The sequence below is a fragment of the Pelodiscus sinensis genome, chromosome 1, assembly GCF_049634645.1.
Source record: "Pelodiscus sinensis isolate JC-2024 chromosome 1, ASM4963464v1, whole genome shotgun sequence".
NCBI lineage: Eukaryota > Metazoa > Chordata > Testudines > Trionychidae > Pelodiscus > Pelodiscus sinensis.
In genome coordinates this window covers 41,653,625-41,677,059 of record NC_134711.1, presented here as the reverse complement: position 1 = coordinate 41,677,059, position 23,435 = coordinate 41,653,625, and the positions used below count along the sequence as shown (strand labels likewise).

At 38.8% G+C, this 23,435-nt stretch overlaps 1 protein-coding gene across 5 annotated transcripts in view; it reads right to left on the bottom strand.

Moving 5' to 3' along the window:
• The window catches only part of CADPS2 (calcium dependent secretion activator 2), a 514,814-nt gene that overhangs the window by 84,481 nt on the left and 406,898 nt on the right, over positions 1 to 23,435 (bottom strand). For all 5 annotated transcript variants that reach the window (XM_075928806.1, XM_075928789.1, XM_075928797.1 and 2 more), the window contains exons 17-18: positions 14,579 to 14,682; positions 10,505 to 10,661 (exon numbers count right to left, since the gene is read on the bottom strand). In XM_075928806.1, coding sequence (XP_075784921.1) covers positions 10,505 to 10,661; positions 14,579 to 14,682 — 261 coding nt within the window. The remainder of the gene's footprint in view (positions 1 to 10,504; positions 10,662 to 14,578; positions 14,683 to 23,435) is intronic.

Here is a 23,435-nt window from a genome sequence, read left to right as displayed (position 1 = left end):
AGAAAAGAGAGAGATGCAGCAAGGATTAAATGGAACCTCAGATCAGAGAGAGATTTCTTGATAAGGAAAGTAACTGAAAGGTGAGACACAATTTTTACATTCTTACAAAATTCTCAGTCCCCTCTACAAATAAACCAAATATAATCTCTCTTTGTGATTACACATGCTGTGGCAAGCTGTGCTAGCAGATGATAGCCTGGATGTCATCCTTAATCAAGAGGGATACAGTCAAGGTTTTCTTGATACAGTAAGCACAAGAGTGTGCAACCTATATAATAAGTAGCAGAAGAAAACACATTGCACATTATGCTAACTCCTTTTCCCTTCTAATCACCTCAGTAGGGGAAAAAATAAGACGAGTCATTCTAGGAAATAAGGTACAACAGACAGAACCTCAACCAGGGTTCCCTCTAAGCTGCATGGTCGCACAGCTTCACAGGTGCTTAATCAGCCCCGCGCAGTCAGACAGCTCCATGCACAGAGCCCTGAGCCTCTGACTGGGCAGGGCTGATTAATCACTTATGAAGCTGTGCTGCTGCTCAGCTTAGAAGGAACACTGGCCTCAACTCATCTAAAAATCCTCAGATATAGCAATAAAATATTTTTTTTGTATTGTTAAGCTTTAAGCACAGCATAGTTCTGTACCATATAGTAACATAGGGTATGTCTACACTACCCCGCTAGTTCGAACTAGCGGGGTAATGTATGCATACCGAACGTGCAAATGAAGCCCGGGATTTGAATTTCCCGGGCTTCATTTGCATAAGCCAGCCGGCGCCATTTTTAAATGCCGGCTTGTTCGAACCCCGTGCCGCGTGGCTACACTAGCAAGCCATTCCGAACTATCTGTACGCCTCGTGGAAAAAAAAATGGCCTCACAGTGCATGCCCATAACTGGAATAAAGCCAGGAAGTTAGGAGAAACTAAGTGCAAAGTTAAACAAGAAAACTTTTTTCCAACAATAATTTACAGGGACCATGCAAAAATAAATGGATGAATAAGATGGAAGATGTAGGTTCTATTCCCAGCTCAGTCTCTACCTGATAGGGGACCTTGAGCATGTCACTTCACTGCTTTGCCTCAGTTTCTCCATCTGTAAAATGATGATAATTATACTGAACTCTTATATAAGGAACTGTGACAGTGCGTTGCCCTGCACTGGCCCTGTAAGGGGCTGAGAGTGGAGTCAGAGGAAAGTCCAGCTGAGGCCCTGGTGGAGACTATAGAGAGTGACTCAAGGAAGGAGGAGAGACCTGCCTGCTGCTCTGGAGAGAGAGCAGTAGAGACCTGATTGCCAGGGAAGGAAGAAGCTCCCTGGAAGAGGGCAGGGCTGGGGAGGCTTTGGCCTAGCAAACGCAGTCTACCAGGCCTGAGGCCCTAGGGACTACGAGAAGCAGCCATGGTGGGCAGGGCTGTGAGAGGCAGTCATGAAAGGCCGGGCTGCGAGAGGCAGACGTGGTAGGCTAGGGAGGCTTGCGCTGGGAAGCCCCAGGCCGTAAGGCAGGGTTGAAAGAGGCAACCTGGTAACCAGAGGTAGGAGGTCTGTATCCTTTGCCAGGGAGGAGTGGCCAAAAGGGACTGCCCAGAGACAGGGGCTAGAGAGAGGCACTGGCAGGGGGCCACTGAGGCCTGGAGGGTGCAAGGGACTTGGGTGTTCCTGGAGAGAACTGGGTGTTCCCTGGAAGAAAAAATGGGGGTCCCAGGGAGTAGGGAGGACCCTGGAGAGTATAGCGGAGGAAGAACAATAACCTCCCCCCCCCTCGGAAGGGGGCGCCAACGAAGACCAGAGTGGGCACTACTGGAGGGCAGTGCCCTGAAGACAGTACCGATGGAGGACATGGGGGAGACGCCAGTGATAGGGGGCGCATCGGAACAGCCAGCTAATTCCTCAAAGTCACTTTGCTGAAGGCGCCACGCTGGTGAATATACCCCATTACAGGAACTTTGAACTCTATCGATGAAAAATGCTAGGCATTATTATGATGACTAAATAAATTTGAAGGACATTACTACTTTTCTGTAGTTGATAGCATTAAATATAAAAAATGGGTAAGAGCTGAGAAAAAACCTGCAGTGGTCTTGCAATAAAATAAAAATAAACTCAGTATTAAACATAATTACAAAAGACTATAAATAGGGCTCAAGCTGCACAGGAAGTCCTAATTTTATTAACAGAATCTTTATTTAAAAAATATGATTTGTTAGGTTTTAAACAGAAAATGAAGGACCAAAGAAATTACACAATATATAACTGTTGGCCAGAGAACAACAGAATTACTTGTATAGTCAAATATGTAAAAGTAGGAGTTGTAGCATATGTTCGTATTTCCTCTTCCACCCCCTAACATGTGTCCCCCAAATGTATTGTATGAAAAGAGCTAGACCTCCCTGGGAATTCAACCTCCTTTCATACATACTCTGACCTATTGCAAAGATGGATCCAAAACTCATTTGCACTCTGTCTCCTTCCCTGTTCACTTTCTCTAACTATACAAAAAGATGCAGGAGAGTCAACGGACTTTCCAAAACTATGTTCACATATGCAGAGCCAACACAATCCTGCAGATCATGAAGAGATTTTTAAAATCCAGTGCAGCAGTGTTAAGTGAATTGTTCAAATCTTTACACTTTGACTATTCACAGGTAACTTACCAGATCACTGAAAGGAACATTTGCCAAAGGTCTATCATCTCCATGACAAATGGTAATTGTTAACCATCTATTATACATTATTGTTCAAAGCTGCTGAACATTTTTGTATAATGGGAAGATAGTACATTTTTTCACTCTTTATTTATGAAAATATAAGTTCAAGCTTAAAAATATATAAAAAAAAGAAATTGCTCATGAACTGAGAACAAACCTCATTTGGCCTTTCATTTGATATCTAAATGCAGATGAAATTCCTTTAGAATAGACACATTTGTTCAGTCTTAACTAAACTAATGGGCTACGTCTAGACTGGCATGAATTTCCGAAAATGCTTTTAACGGAAAAGTTTTCCGTTAAAAGCATTTTCAGAAAAACACGTCTAGATTGGCAGGATGCTTTTTCGCAAAAGCGCTTTTTGCGGAAAAGCGCCCGTGGCCAATCTAGACGCGTTTTCCGCAAAAAAGCCCCGATCACCATTTTCGCGATCGGGGCTTTTTTGGGGGGAAAACAGTACTATGCTGTCTACACTGGCCCTTTTGGGCAAAAGTCTTTCGGAAAAAGACTTTTGCCCAAACGGGAGCAGCATAGTTTTTTCCGGAAAATCACTGACGATCTTACATGAGATCGTCAGTGCTTTTCCAGAAATTCAAACGGCCAGTGTAGACAGCTGGCAAGTTTTTCCGCAAAATCATCTGATTGTGCAGAAAAACTTGCCAGTCTAGACACAGCCATGCAGTTTCTACATGCTCTCCCTTTTATATTGAATGTTCATTCTTGCTGACTGTTCTAGGAAATTCAATCTTGTTGGAACTACATCATAATAATGAGGTAGAAAGGTGGGGATGGGAGTCGGGAGGGGGCGGGAGGGGAGAAAGAAGCATTTTTGAACAGTACGCTAAATGTTACAACTGTTAATTATTTTTTTTCTCAGTTTTCTTTCCTGTGTTAATATGACATGCTGTACAATAAAAGCTAGCTCTGTGATGTCTCCACAGCACACTCTATATGAGGTTAATGATAAGGAAATTGATATTTCTTAATGAATTTCCAACAGGATTTGGTGGACACATTTATATGCTATCTACCTATATTTTCAGAACATTATAAAAATGTTATGCATAAAATGAGTCTTCTCCTCTATTTTTATGTTATAAAATTCCTCAAACTGAAGACATATATACAGTAGCACACTGCAACTTCATTTTAAACAGTTTCTTCATACAAATCATACCCTAAGCTAATTTACAGAGGCAAATACTTAAAAATACAAAAAAAAGATGAAGAAATTAACCTGTACAGACAGAAAAATAGAGAACTTTGGCTGAGATCTGAAATTAGATGGGCATGTGCAGAAAGTCCATTCCAGACGGAAAGCAAGAATTGTAAAGAAGACTACCAAAACAACAGTAGTAAGGACACTGGCCAGATCTTGGGCTTTGCATTTTAGCAGTAGAAAACGCCAGGAAGGCTGGCCAGCCTGGGGCTCTGAATTACTATTCATCCCTTTCACCTTACAGGCCTAGAATGATGGGGCACACTGGAGAATCACTGTGCTCTAGCTAGTCCTCGCTAGTGCACTAGAGACCCAGGTAACCAGCTGAAGTGGTTTAAAACCAGCCTGCATAAGAACATAAGAACGGCCGTACTGGGTCAGACCAAAGGTCCTTCTAGCCCAGTATCCTGTCTACCGACAGTGGCCAGCACCAGGTGCCCCAGAGAGGGTGGACCGAAGACAATGATCAAGCGATTTGTCTCCTGCCATCTCTCTCCAGCCTCTGAAAAACAGAGGCCAAGGACACCATTTTATCCCCTGGCTCATAGCCTTTTATGGACCTAACCTCCATGAAATTATCTAGCTTCTCCTTAAACTCTATTATAGTCCTAGCCTTCACAGCCTCCTCTGGCAAGGAGTTCCACAGGTTGACAACACGCTGTGTGAAGAAGAACTTTCTTTTATTCGTTTTAAACCTGCTACCCATTAATTTCATTTGGTGTCCTCTAGTTCTTCTATTTAGGGAACTAATAAATAACTTTTCTTTATTGGCCCTCTCCACACCACTCATGATTTTATATACCTCTATCATATCCCCTCTCAGTCTCCTCTTTTCTAAACTGAAAAGTCCCAGTCGCTTTAACCTCTCCTCATATGGGACCCGCTCCAAACCCCTAATCATTTTAGTTGCCCTTTTCTGAACCCTTTCCAAAGCCAAAATATCTTTTTTGAGGTGAGGAGACCACATCTGTACACAGTATTCAAGATGTGGGCGTACCATAGTTTTATACAGGGGCAGTAAGATATTCTGGGTCTTATTTTCTATCCCTTTCCTAATAATTCCTAGCAACCTATTTGCCTTTTTGACCGCCGCTGCACACTACGTGGAAGTTTTCAGAGAACTGTCTACAATAACTCCAAGATCCCTTTCCTGATTTGTCGTAGCCAAATTAGCCCCCATCATACTGTACATATAGTTGGGGTTATTTTTCCCAATGTGCATTACTTTACACTTATCCACATTAAATTTCATTTGCCATTTTGCTGCCCAATCACTGAGTTTGGTGAGATCTTCTTGGAGTCCCTCACAGTCTGCTTCTGTCTTGACTATCCTAAACAGTTTGGTATCATCCGCAAACTTTACTACCTCACTGCTTACCCCTTTCTCCAGATAATTTATGAATAAGTTGAAAAGGTTTGGTCCCAGGACTGACCCTTGGGGTACACCACTAGTTACCCCTCTCCAATCTGAAAATTTACCATTTATTCCTACCCTTTTTTTCCTGTCTTTTAACCAGTTCTCAATCCAAGAAAGGACCTTCCCTCTTATCCCATGGCCATGTAATTTACACAAGAGCCTTTGGTGAGAGACCTTGTCAAAGGCTTTCTGAAAATCCAAGTATAGTATATCTACTGGATCCCCCTTGTCCGCATGCTTGTTAACCCCTTCAAAGAACTCTAATAGATTAGTAAGACAGGATTTCCCTTTACAGAAACCATGTTGACTTTTGTCCAACAAATTATGTTCTTCTACCTGCTTCACAATTTTATTCTTTACTATTGTTTCGACTAATTTGCCCGGTACTGAAGTTAGACTTACCGGTCTGTAATTGCCAGGATCGCCTCTAGAGCCCTTTTTAAATATTGGTGTCACGTTGGCTACCTTCCAGTCATTAGGTACGGAAGCTGATTTAAAGGATAGGTTACAAACCACAGATAATAGTTCAGCAATTTCCCATTTGTGTTCTTTTAGAACCCTTGGATGAATGCCATCCGGTCCCGGAGATTTGTTAACATTAAGTTTTTCTATTTGTTCCAAAACCTCCTCTAATGACACTTCAATCCGGGACAGTTCCTCAGATTCATCACCCACAAAGGACAGTGCAGATTCGGGAATCTCCCCAACGTCCTCAGCTGTGAAGACTGAAGCAAAGAAATCATTTAGTTTCTCCGCAATGGCTTTATCGTCCTCGATTGCTCCTTTTATAGCTCGATCATCTAGGGGGCCCACAGGTTTTTTAGCAGGCTTCCTCCTTCTAATGTACTTCAAAAACATTTTGTTATTTCTTTTTGAGTTTTTGGCTAGCTGTTCCTCAAAATCTTTTTTTGCTTTTCTTATTACATGTTTACACTTGATTTGACAGTGTTTATGTTCCTTTCTATTTATCTCACTAGGATTGGACTTCCACTTCTTAAAAGATACCTTTTTGTCCCTCACTGCTTCTTTTACATGGCGGTTAAGCCATGGTGACACTGTTTTAAGTCTCTTGCTATGTTTTTTAATTTGGGGTATACATTTAAGTTGGGCCTCTATTATGGTGTCTTTAAAAAGTTTCCATGCAGCTTTCAGGGATTTGGCTCTAGTCACTGTGCCTTTTAATTTCTGTTTAACTACAGCATGTTTAACGCAGCAGTTCTAAACTACACAGGTGCTCATGTAGATTTAGCCCTTGGACCTGGGTTAATAAATATCTTTGCATATCCAGTCTTCAACAGTACCTGATACTTATTGGATATGATTGAACTCTGCATGTCCATACCAAGAGTAGACCAAAAATATTATCCACTACTTATTCTAAGCAAGACAATATGAGAAAACTCGGTTTGTTTCTCTCTTTTACTCCGCGGAACTGTAACAAGGAATTTTTCTTTTTTCTGCTTTCTGATAAGTTAAAGGTAGCTGTGCTTTGATGCATTTTGCTTGAATTTGTGTTCTATAGAAAAAAGTATGAAGTTCATAGAGTAAGACACAGTACATTTATAAAACGATACATACATTCATTATCCTGTAGTCTTTCTGGCACTACATTTTAGTGTTGTGTTTATAAAAATAATCTTGCATGAAGATTTGCTTAAAAGCTATAGCTGTTAGATTATTTCTATACTGTTGGCAGTTCACACATGTCAGATTTATATGAAAACTGATTCCTGCATCTCAGATTAGAGCTCATTTAAGGCTCTTGAGATAGAATAACACGCAGGTGTCAGCCCTCCAGATTTCAAAGGTTGAAGATTAACCTAATATGCAATATGGTGACCTAACAGTTCTTCATTTGAAAGAAATCTGAAAAATAATCTCTGATATAGCCTGAGAGAGAGAATAACCCAGTGGGATTTCTACCTCTTCATTTCCTAATGAGTTTTTTGATAATGAGAGGTGACTTTGCCAGTCACTCTGGGCTTTATTATGGCTAATTTGACTCCACTTCACTTTCCTTGTTAATTATTAACACTAGCCTTTTTATCCTCATGAGACCACATTCCAGTTTCTCTCTTTTTAGATTTTTATGAGCCTATCTTTAGGAAGTCTTCAGGAATAGGTTTTCACTTAGTAGAAAGCCAGAACATTTATTATTCGTTTAGGGAGACCCTGTGACATTGATTTGATAAGCACAGGGTGTTCTTTCTGATAGCTGTAATGCACTGGCAATGTGAAAGGGCTGTTAATTAAAGAATAAGCACCATAGTATGTTTCACTTGGGAATCTGTTCCTGGGAGAATGGTCATTTGCCACTTGCTAGTACATCTAGCGATTAAAAGGTGATTCGTTTCAAGGGTTGCTTTTCAATAGTACTGAAAAAAAAAATAAAGATACAGTTTTCCAGATGGCTTTCACTTGTCAGAAATGGTCACTTACTGTATCTTTTGCCATTAGGAGAATAGTGGAAAATAATATACAGGTGTGGCATTTATTTCTTACAGTAGCTGCTACTTGTTCCTTCAGCTATATTTTACAACCCTGATGATAATTACTTCTTTATGAAACCAAATTTTCCACCAGTTTTAATAAAAAGTCTTTCCTGAGACTTTCCTTAGTAATCATTTAAAGTAATTATCCATTTAATCTTTTCAGAGAAGAAAATATAAGCAGTAGCCTTCCAACAGTCTTTTCTTATGTAAGCGTGGAGCTAGAGATTGGTTGTGTTGCCTGGGTTATTTTGCAAATCAGCAGGTAAGGCAGCCCGCATTGTGGAACAAGAGGATTAATTGTAATTCTGGTGTTACAAACCCTGCCTGAAGGCCAAGAATATCATCCTGCAATATGCTTCATTTCCATTGATTTTATAAACTTAACTATTGCCATAATGGCCCCAATACTAAATTTATTGATACCACTGGCAGAGTAAAATTCAAACAACCATACCCGAACAAAATTACACATCACACAATCCAACACTGATTGTAATCCTTGTTGGCAGTCTCAACACAGACACTAAGGATACAATGGGCATAAGGAAGAAACTACTCTCTCACCACTTCAAGTGTGTCTTTGAAATAAAAATTGAAGCATGTTTACATGGCAGAGTTAGAAAGTCTTTGTTGCTGGTGTCTACACTGTACCTATCAAAAAGAAAGCAACCTCCAGCACCTTCCACAAAAACAACCAAGAAGAGAGGAAAATGTAACAAAACATACACCGCTTCTCTCACTTCTTTTGTAAAAAAGGCTATCACACAACAGGGTTTAGTGTATTGGCAACTGCCAACTCGTGAAAACACAGTTAAATGCCCATGAAGAGAGACTGACAACACTGGATAATAAGTCCTCTACTTATTCACAGACTCCATAATGAACAAGCAATATAGTTTCCTATATTGCAGTTCCAATAGTCCCCAACTCTATCTAGAATGATTGCACTTTTAGGATAAGAGAGTAGTTAAGGCTGCCTGTCTATTCAGCCCTTTGCAACCCGAGAAGTTTGCCATCAAGTGTATTAATGCCAATTGCAATGCTTAGTTTTGAAATATGGATGCTCCTACAGTAGCATTCAGATCACCTACTCATTTCAGTCAGGCACTCAGTAGCTGATGGCAACAATACTCTGTTATAAACCATGAGCATTGTTGCAGCATCTGTGATCTCATGATGGAAGTCTCAGAATCCCATTTCAAATCCCCTAAATCATGCAGCTATAATACAAAAAGGACATTGATATTGGCTTTTATATGTTTGACAACAAAAACAATACAAAAATTTAAAAACTAGTTGTTTGTGCATATGAATCTGGTAAATACAAGCAAAAATTAAAGCTTGGCATAAAAATTGACATTTTCCTTCCCTTAATAATTAAGGAAAATAGAGCATTTTACCTATTTAAAACAGCACATTATTTTCTGAATGTTTAAAATGTTTTAAAAAATCTACATGTAAAATAAAGTACAATTCATGCTTTTAAATTTAACCTAATCCATTTTTTCAAGTTTCATTGATACACTTTGTATATTTCCACATGTAAAAACACACAGAAAAAAATCAAAATTTAGAGTCTGCACATTAGTTAGCTATTATGAAAGCAAAAGCAGCTCATCCATGTATTAAAAAAAAGCAAGAGCATTGTATTTCATAACTAATATGTCCGAAGTTTTCAGAAAATATAAATGATGTAAGTTTAAAAATCTTTCAGTTTAGTGAACACACCTAACTCCAAATTAGGGATGTTACATTTAGATTAATCAAACAGTTGATGCAACCTGCACTGACTATTCAATTAGTCAATAAGGGCACCTCTGCCTTTGAAGTGTAGCAACAGCCGGAGGGCTGATGCTACACTTCAAAGGCAAAAGCGCTGCAGGGAGCATGGAACCAGACAGGCAGTCCCCTGCTGGTCCCATGCTCCCCGCGGCATTTCAAAGCAGCAGCGCTGCATGGAGCCCAAGGTCAGCGGGAAAGCCCAGGGTGAGCAGGGGATTCTTCAACTGGCCCCGGGCTGCATGTGGCATTTCAAAGCAGCAGCACCCATGAAGAGCCCCAGGTCCGGCCCCGGGCTCCATGCAGCGCTGCTGATTTGAAGCGCCTCTTCTCTTTTCCCCCCTACCCTTGCTACCTCTTTCTGATAGAGGCAGCAAGGGAAGGGGGAAGCGACTAGTCAACTAGTATGTTGACTATCTGATAAGCATTTGTTTATCAGATAGTGGATTAGTTATTTACATCCCTACTCCAAATAATACTAAGTTCACAATACATTTATAAATATGTTCAATGGTGTTAAAGCAGTGATGAGAATGATAACTTAAGATGAGAGTACACTTATTGGTACAGACCTATTTAAATAGAAGATCTTTGTATTCACAATAATATTAAAATGCACTGTGCTGTGTTTATAGTGCTGCTTTAGAGGTGAGCTATACTATAAAGTTTAAGTATGGTTTACAGTAAATCTAGTGGGACAAAGAGAGATAGTAATAGTAATTTTCTGAATTTTAGAGAAACCTAGTAGAGAAATATTTATAGCAAAGAGGGGAACTGTTACTTTTTCTTTCCTTTAGGAATTGAAATACTTACAACAATGTCTGGAGTGTACAGAGACTGAAAGAAAAACTCATATATGAACAAAAAAGAAAAAAACCCTTAAGATCTTACCGTCACTTCTTAGGAAGTTATTTAGCAGTTGAAAGAGTGGGAAAGTATCCCAGGAATCTTGAGGTTGTGCTTCCAGTGCTGAATCCATATCAACAGAAAAGAGAGACCAAAATTTCTCTGCATGTTCAGCCAGTAAATCTGGCCACCAAGCAAAAACCTACAATGAAACAAAAATAAAATTAGTAAACACGAGTCATAAAAGGAACAGCTACTATCTGGTGGCTATGGTCAACTATATTCGGACATGCCATTTTATGTCTTTTATCATGCATGGGTAATGTACAGTATACATTTGAATAATGTAAATGTATTCTTATACGGACATGTATTAAAAATACACCACATTTGTCAACAAGAGGAAAAAAAAATCAAACCAGAAATTATTTTGTTGGAAAGCAGAACTAGTAATAAACCTAAAATCACTGCCGCCAAGAGGGGAAAAGTAGTAAACAGACTATTAACAGTTTAAAAACTGAATATCATTGTATTGAATGCAACTGTTTTTGCCAACCAAGAGAGAGAAAGAGAAGAACTGCAAGTCTAAAGTCAATCCAGTGCAAAAATCAGAGTATATTTTAATTTTGGTTTAACTAAGTTCTGACTTTATAAGAAATTAGCCTAATTTGTCAAATGTTCTCTAAAAATATAAAGGCATTTTTGTCTTCTTTAATTTATCAGAAGAAATTTGATTTAAACTTTAATAGCAACTAATATCCTCTGAAATCTGTATTTTTGATAGATGCAAAATCTTTTTTAATCCTATTTTGCACTAAAGTAATAGGTTATTCACTATACATAAATCACTATTTCCTTTAATAAGTATTGTGGGTAGATATCTGGAGATTCAATAATCTCCTGTATTTAACATCTATTTCCATTAATGTTGGAAAATACTACTTTCTTGAGTGCCAGCTTAGCGCATTAGGTGGTCTTAGCTCAGAAAAATGGAGGTTAGGGAGGAAATTCATTCAAAATTTGCTGTGTTCAGGCAAAAATAGGGACTCTACTAGAAAGAGATATATGATCTCATGGAACCAGAAGGGACCTTGAGAGGCCATTGACTCCAGTCCCCTGCCCTCACAGCAGGACCAAGTACCATCCCTGACAGATTTGCCTCAGATCCCTAAAGGGGCCCTTCAAGGACTGAGCTCCTAACCCTGGGTTTAGCAGGCCAATGCTTAAACCACTGAACTATCCCTCCCCTAATACTACATTCACATCATGCATGTTCTTCCTGAATTTACATCTCTGCTTGTTGGAAAAGGAAAAGAATGACGGGAATTGTAGTTGGATGTTAAGTGAGAAATATGGTGGATGGAGATACTGGCAGTAAAGGTGAAGGGAGGGTAATATTCAGAGACTGAAAGAGCAGGTTTTATCATACTAGTATCAGACTAACAATACTGTGTCACTGCAAACATATACTAAGAAACTTGAATAAAAAAAGTTACACAAAGGACCACATTTTCAATTGCGACCTTTAATTCTGAACACATCAGTTTTTGAAGTGGCAACATGGGATGCACCTAGGATCTGGTCATCAGAAGGGCTGAGCAGCCACAACTCCAAATGATGTCAATGGCAACAATAAGTGCTCAAGCACTTCTGAAAATCAGAAATCTAAAAATCAATATAAAGAATTGAAGAGCCCAACATTAGATTCCACTCTTGAAAATGCAGTTATAAATGTTTACTTGTTGCCTCAACTTCCTGATGACAGCCTTTGGTGTCTGTTTTTTTATTAAAGGAATGATTGAAACATGATGAGAGAGAAGACCACCGGAGAGCAATTTCTTAGAGGTACTGAGGGATCTCTAGAAATACCTGCTGCTCCTAGTGAAGTTAACAGGAATAATGGCACTGAACACTCTGCTATTTCAGGTCTTAAGCATACTGACTGGTAATAAAGTGAACAGTACAGACATGTTGCTATGTTTTTGGCAAGAATTTAAAATAGAATTCCTTTTTGTTTAATGGGAAGAAGTCTCTGACTGACAAATTGAACTTAAATGAGAGCTCATTAAGGAAACAACCTCCTAGCCCAAGAAAATAACCTACCACAATAAAAACAAGTAGTGTGAATGTTTTTTTAAAAGTATACAAGCATTGGAAGGTGTTCCTTTGGGACAGGCAAATAAAACTCTTTTCAAAACATGTAACACCACAAAAAAGAATCTAGAAAGTCAGCCCATTTTATTCCAATTTTAAAACCCTTTGCAAATGACATTGTGAACCAGACAAATTCTCTTGACCCCCTCAAGAATTATCCCGAAGCTTCCGGGAGCAAGTGAGAAGAATGGGAAAATATATACCAGGGCTAAGATGTTGTTCCATCAAAATGAACAATATGAAAACAAGCTGAATGCAGCTAGTGATTGGTCACATATATCCTAAGAGAACAAAAACATCTGACCTGATTAAAGAAAGACTGAAGTTCTTAGATTCTAGAAAGAGAGACAAATGTGGCAAAACAAAATCAGAAATGATCAGAACAATTTATGACACACGTTCAAGACACAGTAACAGCTCCATGCTACAAATGATGAAAAACAATAATGCTTTGCTTGTGAGGAACCACATACCTCTCGTGCCTGTGGGAATCCATAAATTTGGAAGTGTTATGGAACAGAAAAAAAAAGTTGTACTATTAAAATGAGGAGTTTGAGGTCACCATTTTAGAAGCTACAAATCCATTTCATTAATTGCATAATTTATTTAATGTTATGACATGAGCTCAGTGTTATGTATTTATATTTTGAATAGGGACAGGAGGTGCATATTTACAATATTTTATGTGTTTCACTTTTTTAATATTGCACTTCTGGTTATTTTATTACTTTCACTAGAAATGCAAATTTATTTTTAGAAACAAAGGAAGAAAGAAATAATGCAAAAATAGTAGCTTTGTTTTTGAATTTGACTGAGATTCAGAATTCCTGCTGGACTGATTTTCATTTTGGCAAATAAAAAGAGTAGCAAAATTAATTTTCAGACATTATTATTACATTTAATGACTAAAGAGCACCATTCTTAAACAGTAAAATGTATTGTATATTGATATTTTATCAGATTCCTTTGATTTTAAAAGTCTAATATTCTAAAAAAACCCTCAAAAGACAAAGACAATTATATACATTGTATTAAGTAATCATTTACAGTGTAACACAGTGGTAATACCAGTGTAGAATAAAATCTCCTGGGAATTAATTTCAAATTATTGAAGCAGATGTTTCTTCAGTATAAAATAAAATAACCATAACAAGTTCACACATGACAGATGTAAGCTAAAAACTAGATTCTACAGTGTGACCTAAAAGCAGATGTTTTGAATGATATTTATAACTATGTATATTAAAATCTTGGTTTACCTCTTTGTATGCTTTCCCAGAAAATAATTCTAGGGTTTTTTTTTAAACAACACCCTAGAAACTGTATCTTACATAACTAGATTACCATATTAATGTTAAGACTATAACTGTATACATATTTGGTTTATTTGTTCTTTTTTGTAATACCTTGAGATAAAAAGGTGCTACTGCTATAATGCTTGTAGAACCCACTTTAGTTTATGAATCAAAGGACAAAAAGATTTCTGAAGGTAAGAAATATGAAATTGACCAACTTTACCTCTTCTATTTTAAAATTACATTTTTAAAAAGACAAGTTAAATGGAAATAGTTGTTGAATCACTCAATTATTTTTAAAGTTAAAATTAACTGGCACAAGGCACAATGTTACGTTATTTTCCTTTCTGTTTTGCTGTAGGGGTAAGAAGTTGGAAGGAACAGCTATATAAAGCTGAATGTTTTCCATGCCATTTAATCACTTCTTATTAATGTTACACTCTTTAATCTTAAATTTCCAAACCTGGAGCTCATTCATGGGAACTCAGCTAGAGTTTTATTTCACTTCACTTTTCATAAGCTTCAAACACTCATTGTCTCTGTAAATGTGAACTGTCTTAAATGTATGTCAGAAACTAAAGTTAGAATGTTTCTGACAGCATTCCTTCATATCATGAAGAAACAACATAGGTATAAACCATTATCCTACAGTGAATGCAGATATCCTCACCTCTGCATGATGCTCTTCATTCTGCTGCAATACTTCGATGCAGAGCTCTGCAAGGTGAAGAACCTCTTCCAGCTTTCTAGCAGAAGTTGCTTGATTCAAGGTCTCTATACACACATGCATATATACACACACAATTAAAATAACTAAGTAAAAATTATTTTAGATAGAAATACAGAAAAATAAACGGTATTTTGCAGCAGAGAATGCTACTGACAGGGAGCTAGAATACTGCACTGAAATAATTTTCTGATACAAAAGCAATTCAACATTTTAGGGATATTCTTTTAATGTAAATGAATGCAATTGTATGACCACATCTCTTGAATTACAGAAAATCTCTCATCCACAAAGAAATCACTGGCCAATATGAACATTTTCTATTTTAATACATGAGAACGAAGAGGTGCGGCAATACATTAGATGCTCAACTTCTGCAACAAGAAAATTCTAATTCTCTCCAAGGTCAGATATACAAACACAGCAGACACAAGAGACTTTTTTTTCTTATTGTATTGTCAATACAATGCCATTCTCACCAGATGAGTCATTACTGGCATTAGCAAGATTCATGCTTTTTGCTGCAGTTTAAATTCCAGGCATGTTTTATCTGAATAAGACCCTAAATTTTAGTTGATCTAAAAATTGAAAAAAGTACAAAACCCAACATCATGTAATTAACTGATTCTTCTGTTGCTGCTTCCATCCCTCAATAACATTCTTTTGAAGCAGACGGTTCTATTCAGCACTGCAGTGAAAACTAGCACTATGAAATAAAAGATGTTATAATAGGAATGCAAGGTACCCAATAAAAATTTCAAATAAAAGAAAACAAATATAAATGGGGGGAAAGCCCACAAATGAAACTATTAGTTACTCTGAAGAATGGAAATAAAAAACCAGCAAAGAACATAAAGGTGGAATAAATAATGCTAAACCTCGTAGAAGTACATTTAAACTCAGTTTAGCCTAAAAAATAATATCCATCATCAAATTAAAGCTAGCTCGGTAGGAACAATTAACAATTCTTTTGAAGAAAAAGTTAACGCAATAAGATAAAACATTAACTGAACTTTATCACTATATCCACCAGAAATAAAGCATTATTTATTATTAAGTATAAACCTTAAAGATATGAGATGGAAACAATGTAGCACAATACAATGCATATATAAAGCTATGCATTATAAACAGAATGGGTCACACAGAACAGGTGGAGTTTTGGAAGCTTTCTGAAAGAGGTTACACAAGATGAGAACTCCATAAACCCTGCTTCATTGCATATGCATGTTCAGACATCATATGAGTGAAGTTTTATACATATCTTCACATACAATTTCTTAGGTACATTTTATGTTGCTATAAAATAATGGCAGTTTGATAGAAAAAGCCTCAATACCAACCAACATCCCTTCATTTCTATAAAAATACCAGCTTGTCTACACAAAATATTTTAAACACCAATAATGCTGCCAAATCAAAACATCTCTTTAGACAGTGGAAAGACATATGTCCCTGCCAAATTTCACATTTCTACCTCAAAAAAACACAAGGACACTAGAGCTCTTTATACCAATTTTAACAATGGCAATGTGATATTTCCCCTACACTCCTCAAACTTAAAAAGGGCTGAAATTTTTCCACCTCAAAGGTTACAAAGTCTGATATAGTTAAATGCAATAGGAAAGGATCCATTAGAATGGAAATATTTAGGCTATATTAACTGTTAATTTCTTACGCTTCATTTCCAGTCTCAGCATCTTAATAGTGAAAAAAGTAAAATTTTGGCCCCATTTTCCATGTATTTAAAGTTGACTGTAGAAAAATGTACTCTCCCAACACTACTAAAAGAACAGGCAAATATGTTTTTGCTACAACTAATAATACAATCCTATTTAAACACACCACATTTCCCTACTGCAGATACCTGCTGGGAGTCTAGTACCCTGTCAACATGACCTAAATCTTCTTAGGACTCCATACTGATAGCTTGAAATAAGATCTATTTTGGGTCCTCCTTTGGGTACGGAGAACTATATCCCAATTAGGACAGTGAGCACATGAAAAACAGGCCACCTTGTGGTGTGCTCAAGTGAAAAATTACCTGTTAGGCTAATAATTACTAGGCTACCAGGTTTCCCAACTATGAATGAAATTCATGACACAAGATGTTCTGTGGAACATGTTATGCAGGAGATCGGACTCAGTTATCACAATGCTCCTTTCTGACGTGAACAACTATGAATTTGAACCTATGAGCCCTTTCCCTTATTATTGATAAGGACTTTCCCACTGGAACAGAAACTGCAGCAAGAAGTGCTTCTGAAAACTCAAAGGGCCCATCACACCAAAGCTAAGAGCTGTGAACCAGAGTTATTAACATCTCACTGCAAATATTACAGGTTGAAACAAGAGTAACTTAACACTGTTGTCCAACCAAGAACACTGAAATTGTGTATAGGAAAACAAATACCAGGCAATGGTTAATGATAAATAGATGCGCCTACAACTATCAAACAAACCTTTCCATTCCTCACCAAACAGGAATACAAGGAACCAGGTAGCAGGCTCCACCCAGTCAGCAATCTTTTAAAATAGAATTCTGTGCTGTTCTCATGTGAAACAGTCGTAGGATAAAACATGATGGCTCCAAATTTCTTTGTCACTAACATAGCTTTTGCAAAGAACCTGATTCAACAAATGGAGCAATTATACAAGGCCAACTTTCAGGTTAATGAAGCCAGAATCACCTGGTAGGAACTGCATGCACTCGAGAACAGCATGGTAATCTGAGTCATATGCAGCTATCTTCACCAACTTTTAGTTAAGAGAGTAGATTGGCTCTTTCCTTTTAACCGAATTTCCTTTTAATGTGGCAGAGGGATGTAAATGAAGCATTATGAAAGTGCAAATGAAGTGGGAATTTAAATATCCCGTGCTTCATTTGCATAATCACATCATGGCGCTGTTTCAAACAAGCGCCATGTCGAAAGTGAAACTGCAGTTTAGATGCGTTTTTTTCAACAATGAGGTGATTTTTCAAAAGATCTTGTAGTCCCGAGGAGTATGCCACGTCTAAATTGTGTTTTCACTTTCAACATGGCGCTTGTTTGAAACAGCACCATGATGTGATTATGCAAATGAAGAGCAGGATATTTAAATCTCTGCTTCATTTGCGCTTTCGAAGTGCTTCATTTACATCACTCTGCTGACAGAGGGGTGTAGTTTAGACGTAACCATAGTGAGCAGGACTCTCTTGCCTTTGCTTTGTCTCAGTGTATATCTCACGATCTATAGTAATCTTGTGATATCTGCAGGTTTCATGGGGATAGAATCATAGAACACTAGAAATGGAAGGGACCTCAAGAGGTTATTGAATCTAGTCCCCTACCCTCATGGTAGGTCCCAGTACCGTCTACACCATAAGGAATGAATCCATAGACATTCAAACCCAGCTTGCCCACCCTACTTCTTTCAGTGTAATGATTCAATGGAAATGTTATGCAGTAAATTGCATAGTGTGCTGCCTTCTACCTCTTTCTTCTAGACAATTTGGCCCAAAAGAAACAAATGATTTTATGGAGTATTAATATGAAGTGCTGAGTTGATTTCAAAGATTTGGAACAAGTTCTGTGAAGTATTTCTTAGTGGATAGCTTAGCATGACTGGCACAAAAAATAATTTTACTGTATTCACTCATTATACATTAATTTAACCTTCTATAGTATACAAATATACCACTGACTTAAACTGGGCTTTCACAACCCAAAATAATCCTTTCAGCACACTAAAGCTAAGCTTGCTTGTAGAAACAAGACATACAAAATGACACAATATGGAAACAGAATGAAGTTATAATGCAGGGTTTCTAATACTTTATCATCCTAATTCTTCTCCCTTTTAATACAGATTGGTATTAAAATTTATATAACTGATTTCAATTCCTGATCTTGTAGTGATTAATTACCTGACCACCACCAATAATTTACAAAGAATGAAAAGCTACTTAATCTAAATCAAATACATAATACAAATAGTAGTAGAAAAAAAACAACAAGACTCGTACACAATTATTCTCACAATCTTTTCTGTGGGAACCCTCATTCCTAGAAAAGAACATGATTGTTTCCTCTTACTGTGTTAGTTCTAACTTAAATAATATATCCTGTAAAGTTAATGCTTCTTTATGGTACTAAATATTAAAAAGAATGGAAATTATTAACTAAGGATACATGAACAATTGTCACACCAGCCTTAATATTCATTCTACACACAGACCTAACAACAAGTCTTAAATGACAAACATACAAACCAGTTTGCTTGTACCCTAACATAACATAATTGCCTTAGATTGTAAGTCCCATGCATGAGATCTGGGCCATGTTGTAGTACTATACGTTTTCCCACTGTCTTCTATAAGGCTAGGATTACACTCCACATTTTGAATATAGCTTTATGAAAGGCCAAATTCTTTATGCCTTTAATATGCATATGAACTTTCATGTACAGTTCTGAAAAAAGTAATGTGATAACTTACATTATGTATTTTAATACTTAATGTTACATTACAAAATCATCAAATCAGGACAAACTGCACTGCATGAAGCATAGGACAAACACATACTATGTTTAGCACAATGGAGATTCAATCCAGACTGAGGCCTCAACATAAATAAAATAGTAACACCTACAAAATGTAAGTAAACCAAAGCTGTCTCATTACTTTTTTCCAGAATGGTACATATAAATATTAATACTTAATTCATTCATGTTAAGAATTTGAAGAGTATGACCTTTCATAAAAACCATACACAATCTAGAAAAATCAAAGATAATTTACTTAGTCAAGGCTATGTTAAAGGGAGACTAGCGAAAATCCAAGGAGGTATTATGTACTTCAAAGGACTACTTTAACCAATGTGCTAGACGAGAATTAATTTTTTGGACAAAAATTCTCTAGATGGAGAAGATAGCAAATGTACCAGACCCCAGTTATGAAAAACCCAGACTTCTGAAGCTATTCTGTGAGGAAAGGACCTTCACTGATCACTTATTACATGAGGACAAATTCAAATGTCCAAGCTGTATAAAGGAAGAACTAACCTATGCATGGTTGTTCTTGTTCTCAGGAAAAACTGTGATGAACTAGCAACCCTAAATAAAACCTGGTGTAGAGTTTGAAGGACAGATGATCTAAATAAAGCCTTTGATAGATCTGGGGGTGATCTCTGGTAAGCTTATTAGCAGACAGTTTTGTCACAAAAAGAATGGATATAACAGTAATATTTGAGACTGGAGATTAGAAGAAGAGTTCTAACCATCAGAGGAGTAAGGTTTTGGTACAGTCTCACAGTAGGAGTTGTGGGGGAAAATGTAATTAGTTTTAACAGATAACTGGACAGGTTTAATTGTTGCTTGTGATGGGACAGGATGGCTCAAAGCCCTGGGCCTTGCTGGAGATGGGACATTGGGTAGGGTGAACCAAGATTTTGAGGTTGCACAAAGCATTCTCTCTCTGGTGCTTGCTCATATGCTTAGGCCAGGAGTCCACAATCATTTTTGATGAGGGAGTGTCATGTGGCTGGGGAGAAGACCCCATTCAGGGAGGGGTGGGAGTGTCTGACTTGCACCTGTCACTCACATATTTCTCCCTTTTTGTTCCCCAGAACGTGTGTCTCACTTCACCCACCACTGTTGGCATGATCTTCCACCCCCTTAGTCCCCAGCTCAGGGTAACCCAATGATCAGCATCTCTATCTTGCCCTTGTTTGCAAGGCAACACAATTCCACAGTCCCAATCAACAATGCCTCCTCCTCCTCCTTGTGGGGGTAGTGTGACTCAATTTCCACAGTCTGTAGCTTATCTGTATTCACGGGAAAATGTCTTCAAGGGCCCTGGACAATAAATTGCTTCTCCTCTCCCTGCGAGTGGGGGTGTGAGATGCAACCCACTGGACAAAGTCTATAACTTGCTCCTGGTTGCAGAGCAGTACAGTTCAAAAGTCCCCTTTAATAACTCTCTTCTACTCAAGTAACAGATTTATTGGAGCATAAGCTTTCGTGGGCAAAGATCCACTTTGTCAGATGCATGTGAACATGCATCTGACGAAGTGGGTCTTTGCCCACGAAAGCTTATGCTCCAATAAATCTGTTAGTCTATAAGGTGCCACAGGACCTCTGATTGTTTATGCAGGTTCAGACTAACACAGCTACCCCTTTGAGACTTCTCTCCTACTTGCGAGGTGATGCCGTCCCCCCTCAAGGGATGGGAAGTAGAGGGAGAGTTTACATCTCCTGGCAGGGGGATCCAGGTCCTCCTACTCCAGTGGTCCTCTGCCCAGAGCCCTGTTGGTGGCTTTCCAGAGCCACTGACTCAGTGGGGAAAACTCCAAATGCAACACTGACTCTCCAGTGTCGGCTGACTCACCCAATAGCCATCACCGTCCCGAGCTGCTTTCTGCTTCAAATGTCACTCTCTGGCTGCCAGCCCCAGTTGAGCTGGGCTCCTCTCTTTTAGAGAAGAGCAGTTTGGGCCTGTCCAGTAAGGCTCAGTGGGTGGATTCTTCTCAGGCCCAAGGGCTGGTTTAACCCCCTCCTGTCCAGTGAAGGGAGGAGAGGCCCCATTACAGGGAGGCACTCCAAGATTTTGGTAAATGGTCAAGGGCTGCACTTTTCTATTGAGGGAGTGTGGGGTCTGGGATGGAGGTTGTGTGCAGAATGGAGCTCAGGGTAAGGAACTGGGATGCATGAGAGGGTGTTGGCTCACAGAGATTTTGAGTGAAGAAGGGGGTTGTGATCTGGGGCAGAGATTTAGGGTGCAGGTGAGGAATCTGGCGTGGGGGAGGTATCTAGGAGGGGGTTCAGGATCTGGGAGGGAGTTGTGACCTGGAGAAGGGGGTCAGGAGGGTATAGAGAGTTTGGATGGTGGCCTGGGGCAGGGAGAGGATGGAGGGTGCCAGAGGCAGGCTCTGGCTAAGAGCTGCTTATCTGGGCAGCTTTCTGCCAGCAGCCCTGCAGGACCCTAGGAAGGATCCTTGCCTGCTGCAGCACCAACCTGTTCAAAACAGCTGGCTACATTAGAAAATTAAGCAGCTAAATTTTAAGGGGATTCCCCCCAAGCAAAGGGTACACAGCCCCTATTAGTATAATTGGCTGATATTTGGAAGCTCCAATAACCTCCAGAATATCAGGAAAACATTCTGCTGTTTGTCAGTGAACATTTAAAACTATTGTAAGGCAACCAAACAGAAAAACACACACAAAAAATGGAAATCTGTTCTGTTGGTTTTCATTATGTGCCTTCTCCTCTCAAATGGTAAAGGTGTTTGTGAAGATACATTTATACTGCTCAGATTAACAACACTCTGAAGGAAACAAGCTCCTGCAAGTCACTAAGTATACCTATTGACATCTTTTAGTAAACAAACAGCAAAAGCCATCAATCATCTGTTTTCTACTTCACTTTCTCACTCACGAAAAATGCAAGAAAGGGCTTTGGAAGTAATGCACGACATTTCAAGTATGTATTATCAGAGAGTCACATATGGTAACAAGAAAACAATCCGGCATTGCTAACTGACCTAAGGAAACTGACTAATCTCAAGGTTTTGAAATGAAAAGAGGACTACTTCACAGATTCAGAGAGATAGGCCAGAAAGGACCATTAGATCATCTCTTCTTACTTCCTGTATATGACAAGCCTTTAAATTTCACACAATTAAACCCAGTAAATTACTGGGTAGTTTACTTATCTAATCCATAAAGGAGAATGTTTGTCAGTTTGTGCGCTAATAACTTGGACACTACAAGAGCTACCACAATCAAACTTTGCATGGGATAACCTTTCATCCAGGAGAAGGTTTTAAGGTACTTTTGGATCTGATCAGGCCTGCACTCAAGCTGTAAAAATCAAAAAATAACCCGCCGCGCTGCGCTGCAGGGGCCGCCCTGCCCACCCTAGGTTCTGTGTCCGCCGCCTGCGGCCCCAGCGCCATCTGAGACTCGCCCCCTCCCGCCCACAAGATTACATAAGCGTCCATCTCCCCCCCCCCCCCCCGGGGCTGGCATGCAGTGCCCCACCCCCATGCGCACAACGGCTCGGGCACCCTCTCTGCTCCCCGTGGCACTTGCAGCCCCAGGTGTGAGCTGGGGAGCCCCGCCCGCGTGTAACTTCTGCTCCACCCGGGGTCGCACCCCCCCGCCTCCAGGGATGATGTGGACGTATATTTTAATCCCTATAGAAATCAATGCAACTTTTCTTTCATTCAAAAAAAGATAATGGACTACTGTTTTTCTACATTTTGTTCCTCTGGTTTCCCAAGCAACGCCGGGTAACTCCAGCTAGTATTTTACTAAAGCATATCTTATATTAAGTGGAAGCATATCTTCCTGAAAGGCATCAAGTTTTGATTAGAAGACATCAAGATATCGAGACCCCAGCAATTCCCTTAACCATGTGTCAGAGTGGCTAAGAACACTCATGGTTAAAAATTGTGCCTAATTTCTGCTTTGAATTTGTCTGGCTTCAGCATCCAGTCTTCAGCACTTCTTATGTCTTTCTGCTAAATTAAAGAGCCCGTTAGAGCCTGGTATTTTTTTCCTCTATGAAAGCACTTTTCCATCAGAAACAAGTCATTACTAAAATTTATTTTTGATAAACTGAATAGATTGAGTTCTTTAGGTCTTCAACTGAAAGGCATTTTTCCAGCCTAGAAATAATTTGTATGGCTCTATTTTGCACAGTCTCCAATTTTTCAACATTCTTCAAAAATGTGGATATCAGAACTGGACATAGGATTCTAGTACTGGTCTTACCAATGTTGTACACAGAGGTAAAATCACCTGTCTACTTCCACTCACT